We start from the raw sequence: 20,362 nt of genomic DNA, 5'->3' as shown, positions 1-20,362 counted from the left end.
AGAGACAGCCAGGAATTACAGGACAGTCCTCCCTATGTGAAGCAACAAGAATTTTTATAGCTTCTTTTAATTCAACCACTTGTCTCTGTGCCTTCCCATCCCCGTAGCACAACTCAGCGTCGCACAGGGACGAGGCTGACAGCGCTGCTGACGCAAGGCATTTGTGCACATTTATCTTTCAGGCACCACTGAGAAAATAATGTCCTCGGGATGTGGTGTAAGAGGAAAGCCTAGAATTACAGCATCCTCTCCCGAGGCTGTCTCCGATACAAAGTCCGCCCACGTTAATAATACAGTTTGCTCCACCACAGGCCATTTACAACTCCTATTTAATGACAGATCTTGCACACAGAAAACAAGGACTGGCCAACACATCAGCCCAAATGAATGGTTAGGAGGGTGTGTGCACGCACAAAAAGCCTCAAAGGGTTAATGCGGCAGCAGGGCAGTTGCTTTGGGCGATTTATTTCCCCTTAGTTTCACTGCCGTGACAGGGAACACTTGTTCCTGTGAGAACAGCAGTCACGCTGTATTTCACGCCACACAAGGGCAACAATCTTCTGCGGTGAGGAAAGCGCTTGGACTAGGAGACTTAGATGATTTCCTGTCCCTCGAATCCTGCAAACAGCTGGAAGGCTGCAAGTCCCACTGCCCATCACAAACCTCCACAGGGATGGACATCCATCATTCCTACGCTCCCGGGCAAGGTCTTGGCCTCTGCTGTACTGCTGTGTTCCCCAGGAGAGAAACAGCAATTCCTGGTCTCCTTGTGGGCCACTGGCTGCTGAAAGCAGGCACGAAATACTCAGAATACTGTCCTTGAAAATACTACCTTGGTAGAACTACAGAATAGGATCCTTCTTTCTTTGCTGCCTGGTTTGTGATCAGGAAATACATCTTGTGATTGCTCTGTACAGCCCATACGGGAGCACTGCTGCACCTCTAAAACCCCAGCAAGCCGGGAGAGCTCTGATGGTTAACTGGGAAAAGAAAGAGCACGGATCCTTTCTTCCAGACACCATCGCAACAGAGCAAGGCTTTGGTCTCAGGCACTGAAATAGCTCAAAGGGAGCTGGTGGCAGCAGCGCCAGCGGTTGTCTCTGCCCAAGGAGAAGGGCTTAGGCTGCAATTCTCCTCGCCGGGGAGCTTCTAAAGGAAATGATTTCTCACCCAGGTGGTTAAAAGCTTTCTGCAGCTTCAGGCTGGCAGCGCAGGGCTGGGGCGGGGGTGTGCAGGGGGGATGCTAAAGAAAAGGACATGATTAGTTTATTCATGAGAATTTTCTGTCATTTGCCAGGAGCCAGAGGTTGCAACACACCGCAGGCAAAAAACACTTTGCGGTGTACAAAGGAGAAAATTATTAAAATTGCATGCTTGGGGGGAGCCCAGAGTCCATTCCACCCGTCGCAGCAGTCCTGCCCGTCTGTCGCAATCTCCCTGCCAGTGCCGCTTCTGCTCTTCCAGCATCGACTCTGGTGTCAGCCACCTGCAAGTTCTAGCAAAACCACAAACCCAGAATCCATCCAAAGGGTATCAGGGGCAACACCCCACAGCAGTAGAGTCAATCAGCCACTGGGGTATAATCTGGCCCTTAAGTAGTCTTCTTATTACTACATTTCAGTACTGAAGAGCGCATCCCAGTTAGGAGACAGAAGGATGGCTGACGGGCAGAATACCTCTATTAAGAGGAATTTTATACTTATTTTTTTTAATCATTTTTTATTTAGACTGACACATAGAGAACAGCCACCTCCTTCCTATCCTTCTTCTGGAGCAACCTGATCTAGCTACAGATGTTCCCGCTCATGGCAGAGGGGTTGACTACATGACACTTAAAGGTTCCTTCCAATCCAAACTATTCTCTGATTCTTAAGAAAGCGACCACCTCTAGGGTGGAATGAGCTCAGCTGCTGAGAAAACCTTCCCCCCCAAGCACGTAAAATTCATTTTCTTAGGCAAAAAACACACAGCAGAGATTCCTCCCAAACAGAGAATGCTCAATCACTGCACTTCTCTGTTTCCATCCTTTCTTTCCCTGGAGAAGGGCAACAGGCCAGCCTCACATTAAGAGCAGCACTCCAGCGACTATCACCCTTTGAGAAGCTCCATTCTTACTAAAGAAAAGGTTAATTGTTCCACATTCATTTGCCAGACTTCAAGAGATGAGTTCCACAATATTAGGGTGGGTTTTTCATCTCTTTAATGCAATTTTTGCATCTCTGGGAAAAAGTCCGAGTTAAAAAGTGCCAAAGGCAAATATTATCTAATTCTTCTAATGGAAAGCTTCTAATGGAAAGCTAAAAGTCACTTTTCGCAACTGCTACAGAGTCAGAAAGGGTCTCAGAACAAAGCCATTGCAAAGCAAAAATGTCTTCAAGCTATAATGGGCTTTAATGAAGTTAAAGAAAACCACTGGGAGGAAACGACCAGAATGCAGAGCAGCCAGGTGTCCGCCTTCCAGACCCGGAAGGGCCCCCTGCGACCTCCTGCTCCGTCCACTGAGCAGTCACAGAAGACACGTGTCCTCCCCCTCTTGAAGAGCCTTTGGTGGATCCCATCTGCCTAAAAGCCATTCTCAAATAAAAAGATAATCTTTCAGAAAAGCATGGACTGAGAGTAATAAAAACAACTAAAACAGTACCAATCCGTAGAGGACACGAGCAAAGATTTACTCAACCTGAGTTGCCTCAAATTCTCTAACCCAGAATTACTGTTTACGTATTCAAACACCAAACATGATTAGCTGACATCTCCATTACTAAAAAAAAGCCATCTGCCAAGCCAAAAGCACACATCACTGAACCATAACAGCAAATTATTTCTTCTTGTTGTCATTATCTCCTCTTTTCCTGGACCTCTACTACTGCATGCAAACAATTCCTGATGTTCCTGTAAGCTGAGCATTCCTGCTAGAGCCAATGAGATGCTGAGCTCATTCCAGATTTGCTCTTTTGGAGCTATTTATTACATTAACAGATCACAGCACAAATTTTATCTCATAATATCCGGTGTGGATAAATCAGCAGGCAGGGAGGGCGGGCTTTTAAGGATGCACCTTCATTAAAAATAAACAAAAAAAACCAAACAAAAAACCCCCCAAAAAACCCTAATCAAAACCAACCCCAAAACCACCTCAAGAGAGGAGTTGTTATGAGGAGGTGGTGCTAACAGTTTGTATGGCATAGGTACGCTGAAATCTCAACCCGCGTGGGCCCCACTGAGGTAGGCAGAGTATTAAGCGGACAGACCCTGCCTCGGTGATCTTACAGCCAGGAGAGGAGAGGGGTTAAACAACTAAGTCCAGAGAACGCCATCCCACTGCCTGGCTGCTTCAGAAAGAACAGAGCCAAGTTCAGCATAGATTTTATGGCCAGACAAGCAACAAACCTTTGGAGCAGCTGTCAGCTCCTGCTGTGACACAGAATGCAATGCACATTTTGGGGGCAGTTTGAGAATATAAAACTTTCTCATTTCTTACAGCTAGGTCTACAAGCCCTCATGTTCACACTAGATTTACTAAGTGTCATATCCAGTGGGCTCACGCAGAACCCATCTTCACTTTTTCTCCTCTGAAAATAAACAAAATTGTTTTAAATTTTATTTAAATAAAGTGAAAATGATTGGACAACCCAACAGTGTTTTAGTGTGCAAGTGCATTGCTAGCTTCAAAAGCATATTTGCAATGCCAGAGATGCCTGACATTTGGCCACAACAGATCCTGAAGTCCTCAGAGCAGGTTGTGCCGCATGAAGTTCTGGCTCAGAAGACACGTGTGGCCCATCACAGCCGCTCGGTGCTCCCCAGCCACCTCGGGGAGGCCGTGGGTCTGCAGAGAGCAAAGGAATCAACCCCATGAGCTTGAAGTGGAGCCTGCCCGAGGGTTGCTGCTATCACCAGCAGAAAGACCCGCTCTCTGAGAGCACAAAGGAGATTTGAGAGTGCCTCTGACACCCACTACCCCCTCGCACACCCTCCTGATTCACATCGGCTGCAGAGCCGAGATCTGCCAAAGGCCTGTTATTGACCAGATGGCAAGTCTGTCTGCACGTCCCTGCTACCTCTCTTGGTATTGGAACCAGGTGCCCCAAAAAGGAAACGCTACACGGCTAACTTTAAATGGGAGCCAGATTGCCCAGGATGCGCAAAGCCCAACCCGCTGCAAGCTCTCATCGCAGTCAGTCGGAGTCACCTTTATCTTTTAGCTCCAGGGATATTACTGGGGATAGTCACGACAGATCTGTGCCCAAATGCTCGGCTCTTCCAATATTTGATAGCACAGTACGTATCATACACACTAAACAAAGCTAAACTCTCTTACAGAACTGCAAAACTAAACCCAGTTGTCCCATGTTTCGATATGTTTCTTTGCCTTCTAAACCTCCACGGAAAGCACTGCTCCTTTGCTAGGACACAAATGGTGACAAGCTTGATGGCAAGCTTCCAGTAAGCCATTTTTAGCCCAAGTGTGGCATTTTGGCTTAAAGTCATCAGGTGCTCTATTCTAGATAATGCAAACAACAGGAGAAATCAGATGTGGAGAACCCATCTATCCGTAGAGTTGATCACCCCTGAAGTCCTGCCCTTTTGTAAAACTCATGGCAAGTTTCCTTCTGTACAGGAAAGGAGTTAGTGTCATATCCAACATACAGGAACTGGAGCACCAGAAGGGGAGCGACTGGCTAGGAGAGATTCTTGTAAATACTTGCAGAGTATGTATGACCACATGCAACAAGACTGCTTCAAGTTCCTCCAAAGCCCCGATACACACCATTATGGGGAGTATCACTGGATTAGAATATAATAATGGACGATTTTTCTTCTATTTTCCTCCCGTGTTTGAGTTGCTCTCTCTGACCTCATTCTACTGCTCAGGACTTGTCCAATACAAGAAACACTCTGGAATATGTTCTCTTACGTCAATGTGAACAAGAGAGACACGTCTCCAGAAGACACAGCATCCCAAATAACAGTGAATGCAGCAGTTCAATGCCCTTCCAAGGCCACGCTCTCTCCCACACCTCACCACCAACTCTCTCCTCCTCCTGTTTTGTCCTGAGCCTGACCAGGAACACTCAGGGAGGGGACAAATCCTTGTCCTTTGCCTTTCTAGGGGGGCCCCACGATCAACTCACCAGCACACGATCTCCAAGCCGTAAGTCCTTCTCCCCTTTTTTCACAGACCCACTGTCCGAGAGGTTAGATCCAGACTCGTTCCCCGTCTTCATGGCGCTGTTCAGGACGCTCTCCCGCAGGGGGATGACGCGAGTGGAGAGAGGTGGTGTGGCCGTCCCCGAGTGCAGTGACAAGTTCTGAGCCGTCAGGGAGTCCACGGAGGGGGCGTCGCTCCCCGAGCCCTCGGCCACCGGCTGCCGGGTCAGCTTGGACGGTCGCGTAAAAATCCCCTGCAGCAGCTGGCATTCAAAGTAACGTACTCCACCGACAGAGCCGTCATTCTTACCCACCGGGTCATCCAGAACGACCCCTGCCCACTGGCCCGGAGCAAATTGCGTCTCCCCAAGATACTGGATCACACCTGGCTTCACTCCATTTACCCAGACACGTTCGCCCACCACAAAGTCTCCCAGGAAATCATCGCCCACCTCGGCAACCTTTGAACCCGACTTCTCGGCGCTGGCGGTGGAGGTGGTACCCTGCTTGTGTAAAGGTGAGCCTGTGAATCAAGGGAAAAGAGGTTTTGGTATGAGGAGAAATCCTAAAAGGCAGCCAAAACACCAGGAAAGGGCATTTACACAAAGGAAACATCTGGGACTGTGACCTGGGTTGCAGGTTTACACTCGGTGAAGGTTAAAACCTGGGCGACCCCGTTACTTACACATCTTCCTCGGCAGGAAAGCAATCTGCACAGAAATCCCTGTATGCTGCCCAGTTTCTGCAGGTCTTGCACACAACACAAAAAACAAATCCTACGTCTTCATCCCCCTTTACAATGCCCGCTTACCCCCGTCCCGTCCCAGCACCAAAGGGTATTTTGCCTGGCAGCACTGATGTGAATAAGCTCAAAGAGACAGGAGTGCTGGTAAGTGCTTCAGGATTAAAAGGAGACCAATGAACTGCTGCTTTGAAGAAAGATACCAAAGTCATCCTTTCATCCAAAACCAAAAAAATATATATATAAAAAAGAAATAAATAAATGAGGTACTGATGTTTTAGTACCTAGCGCTATGAGAACTCCACGTGTCTGGATTCAGGCAAACAGTTCGTCCAAGCATTGAGAGTCCCACCAAGGGCACTAATAGCTCCTGCGGGACCACGCAGCTGCCGTTGCAAATTACTCACTTTTCCCAGCTGCCGGTATGCCCTTTGCTGGAGCAGGACCCAGCAGCAAGCAGACACCTGGGTATGTTCAATACAAACAGCATATCTATAAACAGGAAGCATCTACAACCCCTTCCACGCACAGCCTTCCCGGGGCTGACACGGCGTGCACTGAACTCAACAAAACCTGCAAAGAACACTCTTATTCCGGCATCAGCCCATCGAGCCGAAGCCAGAGCTCCAGTGATGCTTCCTTGTGCTGGGAGAAGGAAAACTGCAGGTGATGCCGGAAATTCCCTGTCCCGCTCACACTCTCCAGCACACCCTCGATCGGCCAAACTCTCTGTAACACACAGGGAGGCCCTTAAATATATCACTGGCATCTGAAGGGGAACAAAGACAACTCAAGCTAACAAGTCAGCAGTGACCCCACTCTTGCTGACCCCAGCGTCAAACTCCTATCGCAAACTTCGGGCTTTCAGCCCAGGCCCCAGGGGAGCGAAAGGACATATGGACTTCATTAAAACTCTCTGAAGGCTAAAGCGGGAGGTTAAATAAAGCCCTAAAAGAAACCACACAAGAAATTGGGGACATAATCTCGCAAAATAAGATCCAGCGAGTCATATAAACTAGACCTTCAGTCATCCTCAGCTCTTGGTAGCACCAAGGTCCCGAGCGTGCTTGAGGTAGGGTGTGTACGCATGAGACCTGGTCCTACATCTCCTGCACTCCATGAAAGCCATCTGGACTCTTCAGCCAAACTTCAAGCTGCAATTTCTGGGTGCCACCAACCAGAAAAGCCTGAAGCACATACAGGAAGAAATTTTTCTTTGCTACCAGACCAGGCCGTCAAAGAAAAAGTCTAAGCAGCTGCAGAGACAAGCCAAACTTGAATGCTTATCTGAAATGAACTGTGAAACTGGTTCAGCCTCAGCCATCACTATTGCTCAGCCTGCACCATTTCTAGGGCTCTTTCAGAAGTAATGGGCCTGACAGATCAGGCTCAGCTCCTAGAAAATCTAAAGAAAACAAAAGCTCTCAAACCAAGATACTTCAAAGCTTCACTAAAGGTCTAATGTCAGGGGAAAGCAAAGAGCACCAGTGCTTCAGTACTAGTATAAAGAATCTACAGTTTCTGCAAAACCATCTGCGTTAAGAGGGACTAATATTGACACTTTGGTTCTCATTCGACTCCAGAGTCTCCACTTTTGACAAATCTCTACGGCACAATTGCACCAGTTTGTTTGTGGCTCCTGGAAGACAGCAGTACCTCTGCCTGGCCTGAACCTGATCAGCTCTAGGGCAGAGCAGGGGTTGATCGCGATCATACAGACTCCTACGAACAGGCTCACCTCCAGCCTGCTCACTAGGCTTGGGCTGGAGCTGGACTGAGAAAGTTAGCCAAAACGGGCATGTTCGAGGCCCATCCCACGGTGTGCACAGACAGTGCAGTAGCATAAATACCATTCCCAATAGAAAAGGTCAGCAGCCGCCGAGTCCGCAGCGCCCCCAGCAAAGCTGAGCCAGCTCCCCGGGAGAAAGGGATGTGCCGCAGTCCTGGAGCTGCCTCCTCTTGGCGCTTAGGCCCTGCTCTGAAAGCTTCCTCAGTCTCACATGTTCTTCATTAACTAATTAGGTTTTTTGGCAAATGCCTGGCTTTCAAGCTTGTCCTACTCTCAGTCTTGTAAAAGACAGTGTCTCCAAAGGAGCTCCACTAGGGGCATGGCATTACAACCAAGAACCAGTTTCACCTTAAAAACTGAAAACCAAAGGACGCTTAGAGCTTTTGAGCTTTACACAAGACTTTAAATAAAAAAAGGAGGGGGGTCAGGGGGAGGAAACAGGGGTCCGTCCCCATGAACCATAAAGACAACCATAAGCAGAAAATAAGGCAACCATTTTAATTTCAATGCTTAATAGCACAAGACAGTAAAGCAGTTTGATTAGGAACCAACAAGTTACATTTTAAAAAGACTCTTTCCGTTTAATAGCAAGAGATGACTATAGGGGTTTATCACCAACAAAGTCTACGATACGTCTATCTCTCTCTTTTCATGGGTACAAGGAAAAAAATAAATTAGAAACACAACTTATATCCTGGTTTCATGCTCAGCAGAGTGCCGTAACACACAGATCTTGTGCCGCTGACATGTTTGCGACAGATATATGCAGTGTGCCAAGCAGAATAGCCGAATTCAACTTTACTGAACAGGGAACTACAAGCACAGAAATTTGGGGGGGGGGCTCTGCATCTGTATTCACAAGAGATCAAAGGTGTTTTTCTAGTCCTACTGGAGCCTGAGTTTCAGCACACTAGCAGTCTTTATTAGGGCTGTTAGTTAACGATCCAGATGCAGGTTACATTAGCTCTCACAAACACCTCTGCAACGCGGCTGGGGTAAGCAAACCCTTCGGCAGTGAAGCTCAAGCAAAGAAAGGCAGGAAGGCTGCCCAGGGCTGAACAAACAACGCAGCAGGATTTAAAACCACATCTAGACTCTCCGTATTTCACTGCAAGAGCAAATACCTTCAAAAACTGATTTGGACTAGGGGGGGGAAGAACGGTTCATTGGACTCTTGGTGTAACGTTGTGTTCCCCATAGAGTCAAAATTTTAGTAGGACTTTATACACTCGGTTCCTTTTAGGTGCCTGGCTGACAGGCAGGGCTGCCAAACTACAGTAATTATACCATCTCAGGGAAACAGTCTAATTAGAGGCTCCTGAGCAGAGCAGTGCAGTCAGAAGTGTTATTATTCTTCAGCATGAGACAAATTGTTCAAAAGACAGGATTTATGTGAGGAACTGCCAGAAGATTCACCACCTTCTTTATGGCCATGCTGTAGAAACTCATACTTTACATGACCTTCATTATCCACACATACAATAACAACTTAGCCACCAACTCTCCTACAGTGCAGCTAACAGGCTTTGGTGCAGTAGGTTTTCAGAGAAGCCAAGAGTCCCTATGATCAAGCTAAATCCATTCTTGGCTTCAGGTCTGATGGACCTGAGTGGACTAAGCTGTGATCCTCCCCGTTCGGGAGTCACCAGCCCTCCAGAAGGCCAAAGGTGGTGATGAGCGGCTCGTCTTCAACCCCGTGAGTATCTTAGGATAGCTCAAAACAGACACAAGATGGTGGCACTGCTCTCCAAGACCTGACGTCTGGAGCTACCCACTCCCCAAGCAGTTCTTACAGCTTAGGGAAAGCCACTCAAGTGCCTAGAATTCCTGAGCTTTCTCCAGCTTAAAGGCACCTACAGAGCTGGTCTATATCTGCGTCGTTTGGATTTGCTGTGTCTGGAGAAGAAAAATCTTGTTCTAGTCAGACTCGCCAGTTAAACACCAACAAGTTCTAAGAAGCTCGCTAATAGCAAAGCGAAAGTACAGATCTCAGATACGAAGTTGAGAACACAGCTACGCAAGAGAAACAAACCCAACGAAACGTAGGCTATCCCTACTCCAACCCTGCCGTTATCTGATCAAGAAGCCACACGAACTCTTTAAATGTCACTATTACGCAGCAGCTCACCTGGAAGCCAGCAATGGGGAAAGTCCTTTCCTCCTGGGTCCAGGAGGATCTCCCTCTGCCGCTCTGTCCCACGCAAACCCTGTTTGCTAGACAGGACTGCGACAGCAGCCCCTCCCTCCCTCCCTCGCGCTGGCACCAGGCTCCAAGACACAACAAGCAGTAAGCAGGATCTCTTCCACTTGGGCTTTCCAACTTTACAACCCTATTGTGTTCATTAGCCGGCTCATTCTTTTCGGTTTAAATGGTCTTCCTGTAGGTCACAGCTTTCAGGGCTGAACAACAATTTATAAATCAAAGTCATACACAGCATCCACTAAACGAACATCTTATCCGAGCCTAAATCTCTGTTTTCCCTTTAGCTTTTGTAAAGCCCATGCATGACGCATTCATAACAACCACGGCAGACTTGGTGCTTAGGGGCCTTTTTGCAAGCTCGTCCCATCAGTTTTAGGGGCCCAGGGTGACAGGGTACCCCACACTGACAGGGCACCGATACTTCAGGAGCTGACCAAATTCTTATGAGCCAAGAGCCGGAGAGGTTAAAGGTTTTACTTGAAGTTTCAGCCTGTTCACATGGCTCTCGTTACCATGTCAATGAAAGCCATGTGTCTGAAATCCCTGGAAGCGCAAGGACTTCTGCAAACAGGAGACGGACTCTTCCGTTTCCAGCTCTTGGAAACGTCTGCTGTAGGAAGGGGCGGAGAGACAGCTTTGTAAGGCTATGGAGCAAGAAACCTCCCTTCAAACAAGCTCTGAAAGTTGAAGCAGGAGGAACAGAGCACTTGCTCTGCAGCATCAGCAGGAACAACCTCTGCAGGACCCCCGATGAGATGCTCAGCCTCATGCTATGTTTAAGTGCCATCCACGTCCGGTGAAACCATGCATCCGCTCACTCCCTCCACATCTTTCGACCTCCCACAGCACTTCAGTTGCTCATTTCTTATCACCGAGCCATTGAAACAAAGGGGGAAGGAAACTTGTTCTGAATGGGAGGAGGGAGAGGAAGAGACAAATAGTTCAGCCTGAGAAGCGGTGCATAGTGAGTGTTGCCCGTGTGTTTCCTACTCCCTGCAGAACCCTTTTGTAACATTACTGCTCCCGAGCCACATGCCAGGCACCCCAACTGCCAAAGAAATCAGAAATGCAACAGCCTGTGGCGTTGCCATGGGAATCAGGAGACAGGCAGTTAATTGATAAAATGGAGGCACATTAGATTTAAAAGAAAGAGGAAAAAAAGGGGGAAAAAGGAGATATACCAGAGTAGTGTTTCATGCCAGGAAGGGAGGCAGAAGTGAGAAAACACATGAAATTTACAAAAGAGCTTTACATTGCCCCCAGGAGAGGTCTTTTTCCTTCTCCATTTTAATTTTCAGAGGTTTCTTTTACCCTCAAATCCCACCACATCACCAGACAGCCTTACACACAGCACAGAATTGCCTGTACGGTCCCACTCCGTGGCAATCAATAAGCTTCTCATCCACTAGCCAGCAAGAGAAGCCGTACCAGCCTGGCAGAAGCATCACTGTCACAGGACCTGAAGACACTACATCCTCATCTCACTGGCCCATGCTGTAGATGTCACTAACCTGTGACAGGGCAGCATGCCTTGCAGCTCGTGAGCATCTCTCGATGTGCAGCCCTGCAACCAAACAAACTAGTCAGAAAACTCCAGTACTAGCTCTGCTGCCTCCCAGTCCGGGCAGGGCTTCAGGACAGTCCCGTGACCAGGGGATCGTAATGCCCATTTGAAGGCAAGAGATTTTGTCAGCTGGAAAACCCCACTGCTGGTCACAGGGGCAGCAGCTAAAAGGAATAACGCATGTTTTTACTGCCACAAGGACTGCGTACAAGCCTAAGATGCATGAGAGCAGCCTGGCTCTCTGCGCGGTTCAGTGCTCAGGTGATGACGCAGGGACATGGTCTCAGCTGGGACATCAGATACGGCCCCTGTTCAGGCTGTACTCAGGGCACCACACACTTGTGGTGGATGATACTTTCCCACTCAACAGACCACCACCCTCCAGTAAGAGTCAGAGATGTAGAATAGCAGTGTGTCGCCTCTACAGCCAAGTACCACCTCCTGGCTCTGTGGTTTTTACCCATTGCTCTTACATTGCAATTATCGTAAGCTTCTCTGGGTCCGCAACACCACTTCACCTCCAAGCATAACACTACAGAAATCCACTACATGATGGACAGCAGAGCTGATCAGAGCTTCCCCTACAGAAAGGGGAATGAAGGACAGTCCAGAGCATCCATTGTCAACGCCTCAGTCCCTGTCAACTACAGCAGATGGTCTACTGGGCAACAGACAAGGAGGAACAACCTGCTGCATCTCCAGGAGCTGCCACCTGCGTGGGCAGGGAGACAGGGCTTCATTTGATAGGACAAAGGCTAATAGTTTTAGACTGAAAGAGGGGAGATTGAGATGAGATCTGAGGAAGGAATTCTTTGCTGTGAGGGCGGTGAGCCCCTGGCCCAGGGTGCCCAGAGAAGCTGTGGCTGCCCCATCCCTGGAGGGGTTCAAGGCCAGGTTGGACGGGGCTTGGAGCAACCTGGGCTGGTGGGAGGTGTCCCTGCCCAGGGCAGGGGGTGCCACTGGGTGGCCTTTAAGGTCCCTTCCAACTCTAACCATTCAATGATTTGGCAGCAGCAGCCGCACAGGCTCATGGGCTCTCAAAAGAGAGAAGGGCTCGGTGACGGTGAGGCCTCACTACATCTATTTCTAGGTTCCCACACAGGGACAGGAGCGTCTCAAAGCAGCTTGGATTACATAAACATGACATTGCTGGCAATCAAGTGAAAGCCAGCCCACTCCCCCGTACCCAAATTCAAATTACGGAGCACAGCAACAAAGCAGCTGTTTTCTGAAAGATTTATCACGGCCCTTTCAAGCTGCAGGATAAGGCAGAAAGAGAGAGAGAAGAGGTGGCTGTGAGAGAAAGTAATGCTTTGCAGGCGATAGCCGAATGCCTGGCAGCACATTCTGGGAGGAAGCAGCCCGAGAGATTTATGGCTGACTTGGAAACAACTGAAAGCTCTGCAAGTTCAAAGCTGAAGAGTTGGTGCTGTAATCACCTACCCCAAGGGACTTAAACGCAATGACTGGCACAGAGAAAAGCTCTGCATCTGGCACCCTGGAAATCTATTGCCCCTGCTGTTCCCTGGAATAAACCTGACAGTGTGATATTAAGATGTTCAGCATCACTGGCTCTGGCTGCTTTGAAGAGAGGAGACATACCTAGAAAGAAACCTGCCATGAGGAGGAAGGAAAAGAGGACAATAAGAAAGCGAACAAGAACTATGAAGCAAAAGCAAATGAAAACCACTGCAAAGTTGCTTTGCACAGAAAGCCAGGAGATGCCCATTGAGGCAGATATTTGTCTTCACAAGGGCAGCTGGGAAGGGCACTGAACCTCAAACAGACGTACTGAACAAAGGCTTTCTTATAAAGGTCTCATTCAGGAGGCTGAGACTGGTACAAAATCTGCTCTGCCATGGGCGAGACGTGCATTCTTGGTGCCCGCTGGAGACGGGAGGGACAGAGGACCCTGGGGCTTACCAGCTACGCTAGATCCAGTATAATTCTTCAAGGAAACAAACAGCAAAGATATATATTTGTTATGTGTGAGGATTTTAAGTTTTTCAAATAAACAATGGTATTCAACAAAATATGCAAAGCAGATAGGTTTTGGCAGCACAGGGCACTGGGGAGGCGAGCGACTAGTAGAAAAAGCACAAGATTTCTTTCACTGAGGGATAATTAACTTGCAGCATATGGATGGATCTATTCATCTCAAGATTACAGTCTTAATTTTTACATAATTATTATTTTTAAAACCATAAGTATATTCTTGCAGCATTCATGTTTCAATACCCTATTCAACATTTTCCAGTCTGAAAACAGGACCCATCTCTCACAGCTCTGGAGCAGCATCCTGTTTTCCCAGAAAATAACGAAAACAAAAATCCCACAGTTTGAAGGGTGTTTCAGGTTTGACAAAAAGAAGCACCCATGCCTTTCTCTCCAGCTTGTGCCACCCCCAGTCTCTAGAAATAAGTCACAGACACATTTGAAAAAAATAGTACTACATTAAAGTAACCCCTCGTGCATTACAGAATAATACAGGCTTCGTTCTTTTGTAAATAAATAATAAAATCACTTCAGTTAGAGAATACTACACTTCAAAGCATTATTTACTTTGTTCACCATAGCTTATTCTAACTAGAGGATATATTTTTCCATTTAAACAAAGCCTTAGCTGTAAATATTCAGTGAGTCCTGTCTCACCAGCCCCATATCCAAACTGGGTTACCTTCCCAGACCACTGCAACTACTGAAAGACTTAAGGACAGAAAGGAGCGTTAGAAAGCAGCCCGGTACAGTGGTAACCCATGAGACAGCCCCGAGAACGCCAACCAGGGGAGATACACTCACAGGGACGGCTCCTGCCCCGCAGGGTGAGCTTCCTTCCAGCAGCCCAAGCGACACGCCGCGAAACACAGCCTCCCCTCCAGCCACCAGCACGCACTCACACGCCTCCCCGGCTGCATAGCTGTAATCACACCATATGTTCAGCTTCTTTATACATCCAGCACAAAGCTAACTTCTTAGAGTCTCTTCTTTTCAAAGAAGCACGGAAAAAGCTTGGGAACCAGTGGGATCTAAACCTGCCATGGCTGCAAAACCTGGCACATACGTACGTGCACAGTTGTCCGCGGTTTCTTAGGCTGTGGGAATCTGTAAGGCACAAGCGCGGTTTTGGGGCCGCTATTACGGAAGCGAAGACAGCTGCTCTCAGTGAGCTGATCCGATGACAAAAAGAAAGAAAAGGAGGCAGACACAGGTCTTTAATGAGACATTTATAAACGATTTCCCAGGCAGAGCACTGGCACTAGCACAGAGAGAGGAGCAGTCTCAGGACACCTTCTGAACTGGAGAAATTCATCTTGAGTACCAAACATTGTAAAGAGCAGCCAAGCAAAGCATAGTGCTTTCTCTCCACCAGAAAAGCGATCAAGCAGCAGGGTTTTGAAATTTCCCAGCCTTTTTAAGTGTAGGATTTTTGCTCGGGCATCATTCCCACATAAAACCCACTCGGACGGACACTGGTGCCGTTCCTAACCAGCTACGGCACTAACGAGAATCACTGAAAGAGACGAGCAGCCAAGCAGGATGTTGCTCAAGCAGGTGCACATAGAAAGGCCATTGACGTATTCACTCAGAAATGATGGAATTAGCTCACTACCAAATAAAACGTAGAAAAGAAGGTACCAAAAAATAGCCTTGGTCCATCAAGAGAGTAATTACTACTTTATGATCAGACTGGAGCCCGACCAAGAGATCAGCAGCTCCAAGAACAACAGTCTGTACCAGGAATGCGATGCAGGAGAAGTTGCTGTGTGCGCGTAACTCCAGATATTTACTCACGGGACATAACCTGAGCAGCCGTGCACAAGCAGAGTGGCTGTACAGCTACCAAGCCAGGGGAAGGCCGGTTAAATGACCAGGACGGAGACTAGCTCATCTCTGACTTTGTCAGAGACTGCCTTTGGGCATAGTACTTACTCCAGCTATAAAACAAGCATTATAGCCCTCTCTTAGATCCTTGCAGCGCTCAGATGATCTGTTACCCCATCCAAGTCAGATGAGCTCTACTGTAGCACAGCATTTTGCCTGGCGTGACAGCTGATGAGCCATGCTGCCCGTCCCTGTGCTCCTGCTGCACTGCAGCTCAGGACCAGCAGCACTTCAGAGGCCCACGTACCCCCAGCTCAAGCTTCAAGCGTCCTTTAATCCAAACCAGGGGGGCATTTGCACAGCTGGAAGGTGCAAGCTCAGGCTATGAGAGCTCTGGTGACACCGGGGAGGTCTGCCCCATGGGAAGGGCTAGACACATCGCAATAGACCACATCAGTAAGGTCTTCCCTACCCTTTCTCTCGAGTGATAACAACTTCTCATTTCTACCTGCTGAACCTCAGAAACATTTCCTAAGTACAAGCACAAGCTTTTCTCTGAGTTTCCAATGTTACCTTGCTCTGCTTCCCTCTGGCAGGAGTTGGGCTAATCTTCACAGTGATCGCTCTTTGCAAGAGCTCACAGCCTGCAGCTGTGAAAGGTGCTTTCTCATGCCCTGTCTGCAGCTAGTCTTGGCAGAAAGAATACCAAAAATTTAACACCCGAGATGTAATGACAAAGGAGGATGCTTGATTAGCGCCCTATCAGCGTGCTAAGAGAGGCCTGGTTTCAGTGTAACCAGCTATCCTGGCGGACAGCAGAGTTAAACCACTGTTAATTGAAGCACTGGGATGGTGGCAGCAGAAAGGATCGTGCTTTCTGTCTTCTATGGAGGTTTTCCCCTTCTCAGTAGAAACACTACAGCAATACAATTACACCATCCCTCTGAATCATCCATCCGCCTTGCCTGAAAGAGGGACGCGTTAGGAGCCATCTGCAGCATCCCCAGGATCCCAGGGGAACCGTAGGAGAGGTAAAGACCAACATCCCTTAACTGCCAAACCAACTTCTGCACAACCCTAGGGCTGCACTCTGCTGAAACACAGCTTTGACTCATTACTTCATCGGCCATTTATTTTTGCAGCCATACATCCATGCCCAGATCGCGCAGACTATACATCTCCTGCGAAGGTCACACAATAGCCTGATTGTACACAGATCCACGCTATGCAGAATGCAGAGTTTGTTGGGCTGTTTGTTTTGCCTAATCTTATAAAAAGGATATTTGAGAGCAGATTAACACTGAGTCATCTACTTTATTCCAAATATCTGGCTTAAACAGCTAAGTACCCAATTGAAAAGGCAATGAGCTGTACACGAACAGGCACTATTTGCAGAAAATCCAAATCACCTATGTGCAGTGGATGTCTAATGTGAACTACCCCTCTCTCTTTTATCCCTTCCTCAGAACTTCATCAGATGATCAGTTTTAAGCTTTTATCCTCTGAACACACCTGTCCAGGGCAGCAGTCACTGAGTGAGGATGAAGCCTCCAAGCACTTTTTTTTGGGTCAGGATTTTCTTGACATCATGCATTCCCAATTTGAAATTTTTTTGCACAAGGTCTACATCAAGCCTTTCTACTTTCTGACAGGTTTTTTTGAGCAAATACCTCCAAATATAATATTCTGCAATAAGCAATTCTGTGAAATAAATTATACGGCCATACATAAGGCTCCCATCATCTTCGGTGATGTGAATCCTAAACTACTGTAGGGATTTAAGGGTGAAATAAGACAAGCACACCCCGAGTGCAGGGCTCAATGTCCGTGTACCCTCAGCCAAATTACAGATGCACTAACGCTTACAGACGCAGCACCTCAGTCAATGAAAAGGACTACGGGAAGCGGCGTCAGAGGGGGAAGCTGCTGCTCCTGGTGCCAGGACCGGGAGGGCAAGAGGCCAGAAAAACCTGCTGGCCAGGATAACTCTTCCACTTTCACCTCTGACTCACAGGATGACACAGGGCAAGACCCGGTTAAGTTCTCCAAGTTGTCTTGTGTATTAAAGCATGGAAAATACTCACCTACCTCAGAGCCCCAGGCTTCATAGGTGGTGGTGAAGCATTCGGAGTGTCTAGAACAGAGGTTTCATATGTGCATAGCAGGCACATAATTACAGAAAGTGGGAATGATTTACAGCTCGTGCTTGGTAGGAATTCATAAAGCAGCTTGGGAATACTCCTGGAGCAGCAGCTAACGCCTGCCTAACTGCGCCCTGCGAATGACAGCACTGGCACTGCACTGGATTGCACAAAGCAACTCCTGAATTCTTGGTATAGGCTTGGTTTTTAAGAGGTTCTCGCAGCAAAGTCTGTCTCTGCCTTCCTCTACAACCCCGTAAAATCCCCACGCACAAATATTTCCTTTCTTACAAAGAATTCTGTAAACAAGACTGTGGGAGTAAAGCGCTCTGCCGCATCCTCCAGGCCATCCCCGACCCAGGCACGGCACACGGCACACACATTACTCTGCTGGAAAACAGCACTGCAGGAACAGCCACATTTTGTAGTAGGGAGACCATCAACTGTGTTCTGAATGGAGCTGCTTAAGCCACACAGCCCAGCTTTGACAACTCTTATGATTTTATAATGAGTATTGTCGTACATGACTTTTCCTTACAGACCTCACTATCGCATAAAAAACAATTCCTTTCTTCTAAGGGGATATTAGTTTCTAGCATCTTTATAAAAAAAGTAAGTAAATATCCTACTGAACCCAAAATAAATAGAGAAAAATATCAGTTTTTCCAAGTATTTTAAGGGTTTTGTGCAGACCAGTTCACCCATTCAGCTGCTTGGAAGGAGGATGCTCATGTGCAGGGTCAGTGTGTGACAGTTAAATCCAACCAACAGCCAATACTATGTAGCAACAGTCTGATGCCGCTGTAATCCTATGGATTCTCATCCCAAATCCATCCATGCCAAAGGGAATCTTTCCTTTGATTTCGATGAATATTGGCTCAGGCCTCTAATGATTAATCTGCTCTTGCAGGCTTAGTTCAATTGTCTGAAGCAGAACATGCAGGAGCTGACTCTGCCCTGAAGCCGCACCTTTACTCCAATGGGTGTAACTGCAAGCGTACCAATGTTACTGCGGACTTGCACCAGCCCGGCTGAATAGGAGTTGGTTCATTACATTCAAACCACCATAAGCTGACATCTGTGGGAAGCAGATTTTCTTTCCCCGCTGTTCTGCGAGGAGCTACAGACAGAGAGAGCAGGAGGGCGTCTGACCTCCATATGCCTTCAGCGTGTGCTTGCATCTCCTTCTACAATGAGTGAGCTGAATATTAAGGATTAACAATATCAAATCCTTCTAAGAGCATCTAATGATTAAGACACTTAAAATCAGACTCCCGGTTGTCTCCAGATGCCACCTGTAAAGCTGATTAAATCAAGATTGATTCAATGCCCTCTTATATTGCTCGCAATGCGCCAAACCACCTCTCCTTGGGAGAGGAATGTTGCCAAAGGTCCTTTCCCTCTTCAAGAGGGGAAACAGAAGGGGTGGGGGAACCACCACCCCCAAAAACTCCCTAGAAAACCCAGTACAAAACGTATTTCAGACTGCAGGGTGGCAGACAGAGCGACTCATGAAAGGGACACGCGAGCTGAATACAAGCCCTATGTAAATAGTCAAATGATTGGTCCACAACCATGCCGGAAAGCGTTTGGCTTCTGGATAGGCAGCAGGGACGAGAAGCAAAGGCACAGGGTCTCACGAGAGCACCGTGACCTACGGACAGGGCCCTTCAGTCACCCCGCAGTAATGACGAAATAACACACTCAGCCTCTAACGATCACTCAGCAAAGATTCTCCGGCGGTTGCCGCAGTTCCCACGCCTCGGCTGCGCTGACCATCAGCCACCGCGGTTCCTCTCCCAGCATCACTTCTCCATTTCAGCTGTACATCAACCCTAAATCAGCAAACCAGCAACTCTCATTTGCAGTTTTTTCCTGGGCAGCCCTTGAAAACACACTCTTGTTTTCTTTCAGATATCCGATAACTTCTTGAACAGACGACTGTGTGTACGTGGATACCCTAAACTGTTACTACTAGTTTCTAGATAATCTGCTGATACCATAGTAATCAGGAGGCGTTTGATCCTCAAACACGCTCCTTGGCACTGCGCAATTCCCCTGGGAACTGACGACGCTGCGCACGCAGACCCGTTAAGATAAAGCAAGACCTAATCAAGCCTCCTCACAGACACCGACGATGCATTTCCAGCAATGATCACTGACGTGACTTGAGGAATATCCTCACGCTTGCAGTGTGGATGTAACTGAGGACAGTGCTCGGATGAGAGCTGACAATACCGAGCGCCGCGTGAGGCCTGAAGCAAAATGGCAAAAAACAAATGTTTGCTAGAAATAATAGCAGCCTCTGGCCTCACGACGTGGGGTCTTTCTCTCAATCCGCCAGTGCACAACACCACAAGTTAATATTTATCATGAGCCACAAAGCCTTTGAATAGACAAGAATTAGCTCCCTATGTCTGCGGCAGTCAATCAGCTGCTCCGGCCACTACAATCCCATTTCTTTTGTTTCAGACAAAACAGTAGTTTAGTGTCTTTCATATTTATTTGGGAATGAGAATTAGTAGATTGATACAAAACCAGGCAGCTTCAGCAATATTTCTTGCAGCTTAATAAAAAAAGCCTGTTAAGACACTGCCAAACCATCAACGATTACTTGAGAATAAGCTACCCAAGTTCTCTCTTATTACTGAGGCATGAATCCCTCATCAAGGACACCTTACCTCCCTCTGGTTTACTGCAAAATAATCCCAGAGGCAACAGAAATTACTTCTTATTGCTACGCATCCAGCCAATTTACCCCAACAAAATCCTGGGAAAATTTAAGGACAAAAAACTGATTTCCAAGTTAATTTACCAAGATGCTGCTGTTAATCCTGTTGCAGATAAATAGAAAAGAATGAAGATTTCCCACTGAGGAAGGTAAGAGCAAGGCACCGATTTTACAGAGCAGCTATGGTGGTGGTGAGATTTACACTCCTCGGGCAGAATTCAC

The 20,362-nt window shown here is 47.6% G+C and overlaps 1 protein-coding gene across 3 annotated transcripts in view; it reads right to left on the bottom strand.

Annotated features, from left to right (window-relative positions):
• CLIP2 (CAP-Gly domain containing linker protein 2) overlaps positions 1–20,362 on the bottom strand; it is an 82,496-nt gene that overhangs the window by 38,491 nt on the left and 23,643 nt on the right. For all 3 annotated transcript variants that reach the window (XR_008467797.1, XM_054209740.1, XM_054209741.1), the window contains exon 3: positions 5,133–5,671. Coding sequence is in view for 2 of the 3 variants with exons in the window: in XM_054209740.1 (XP_054065715.1) it covers positions 5,133–5,671 (539 nt within the window). In the remaining variant the exon portion in view is untranslated. The remainder of the gene's footprint in view (positions 1–5,132; positions 5,672–20,362) is intronic.

The sequence above is a fragment of the Rissa tridactyla genome, chromosome 7 (assembly GCF_028500815.1).
Source record: "Rissa tridactyla isolate bRisTri1 chromosome 7, bRisTri1.patW.cur.20221130, whole genome shotgun sequence".
In the NCBI taxonomy this organism is placed as follows: Eukaryota; Metazoa; Chordata; class Aves; order Charadriiformes; family Laridae; genus Rissa; species Rissa tridactyla.
Note: the sequence above shows the minus strand (reverse complement) of the source record. Positions and strands in the feature narration are given on the sequence as shown.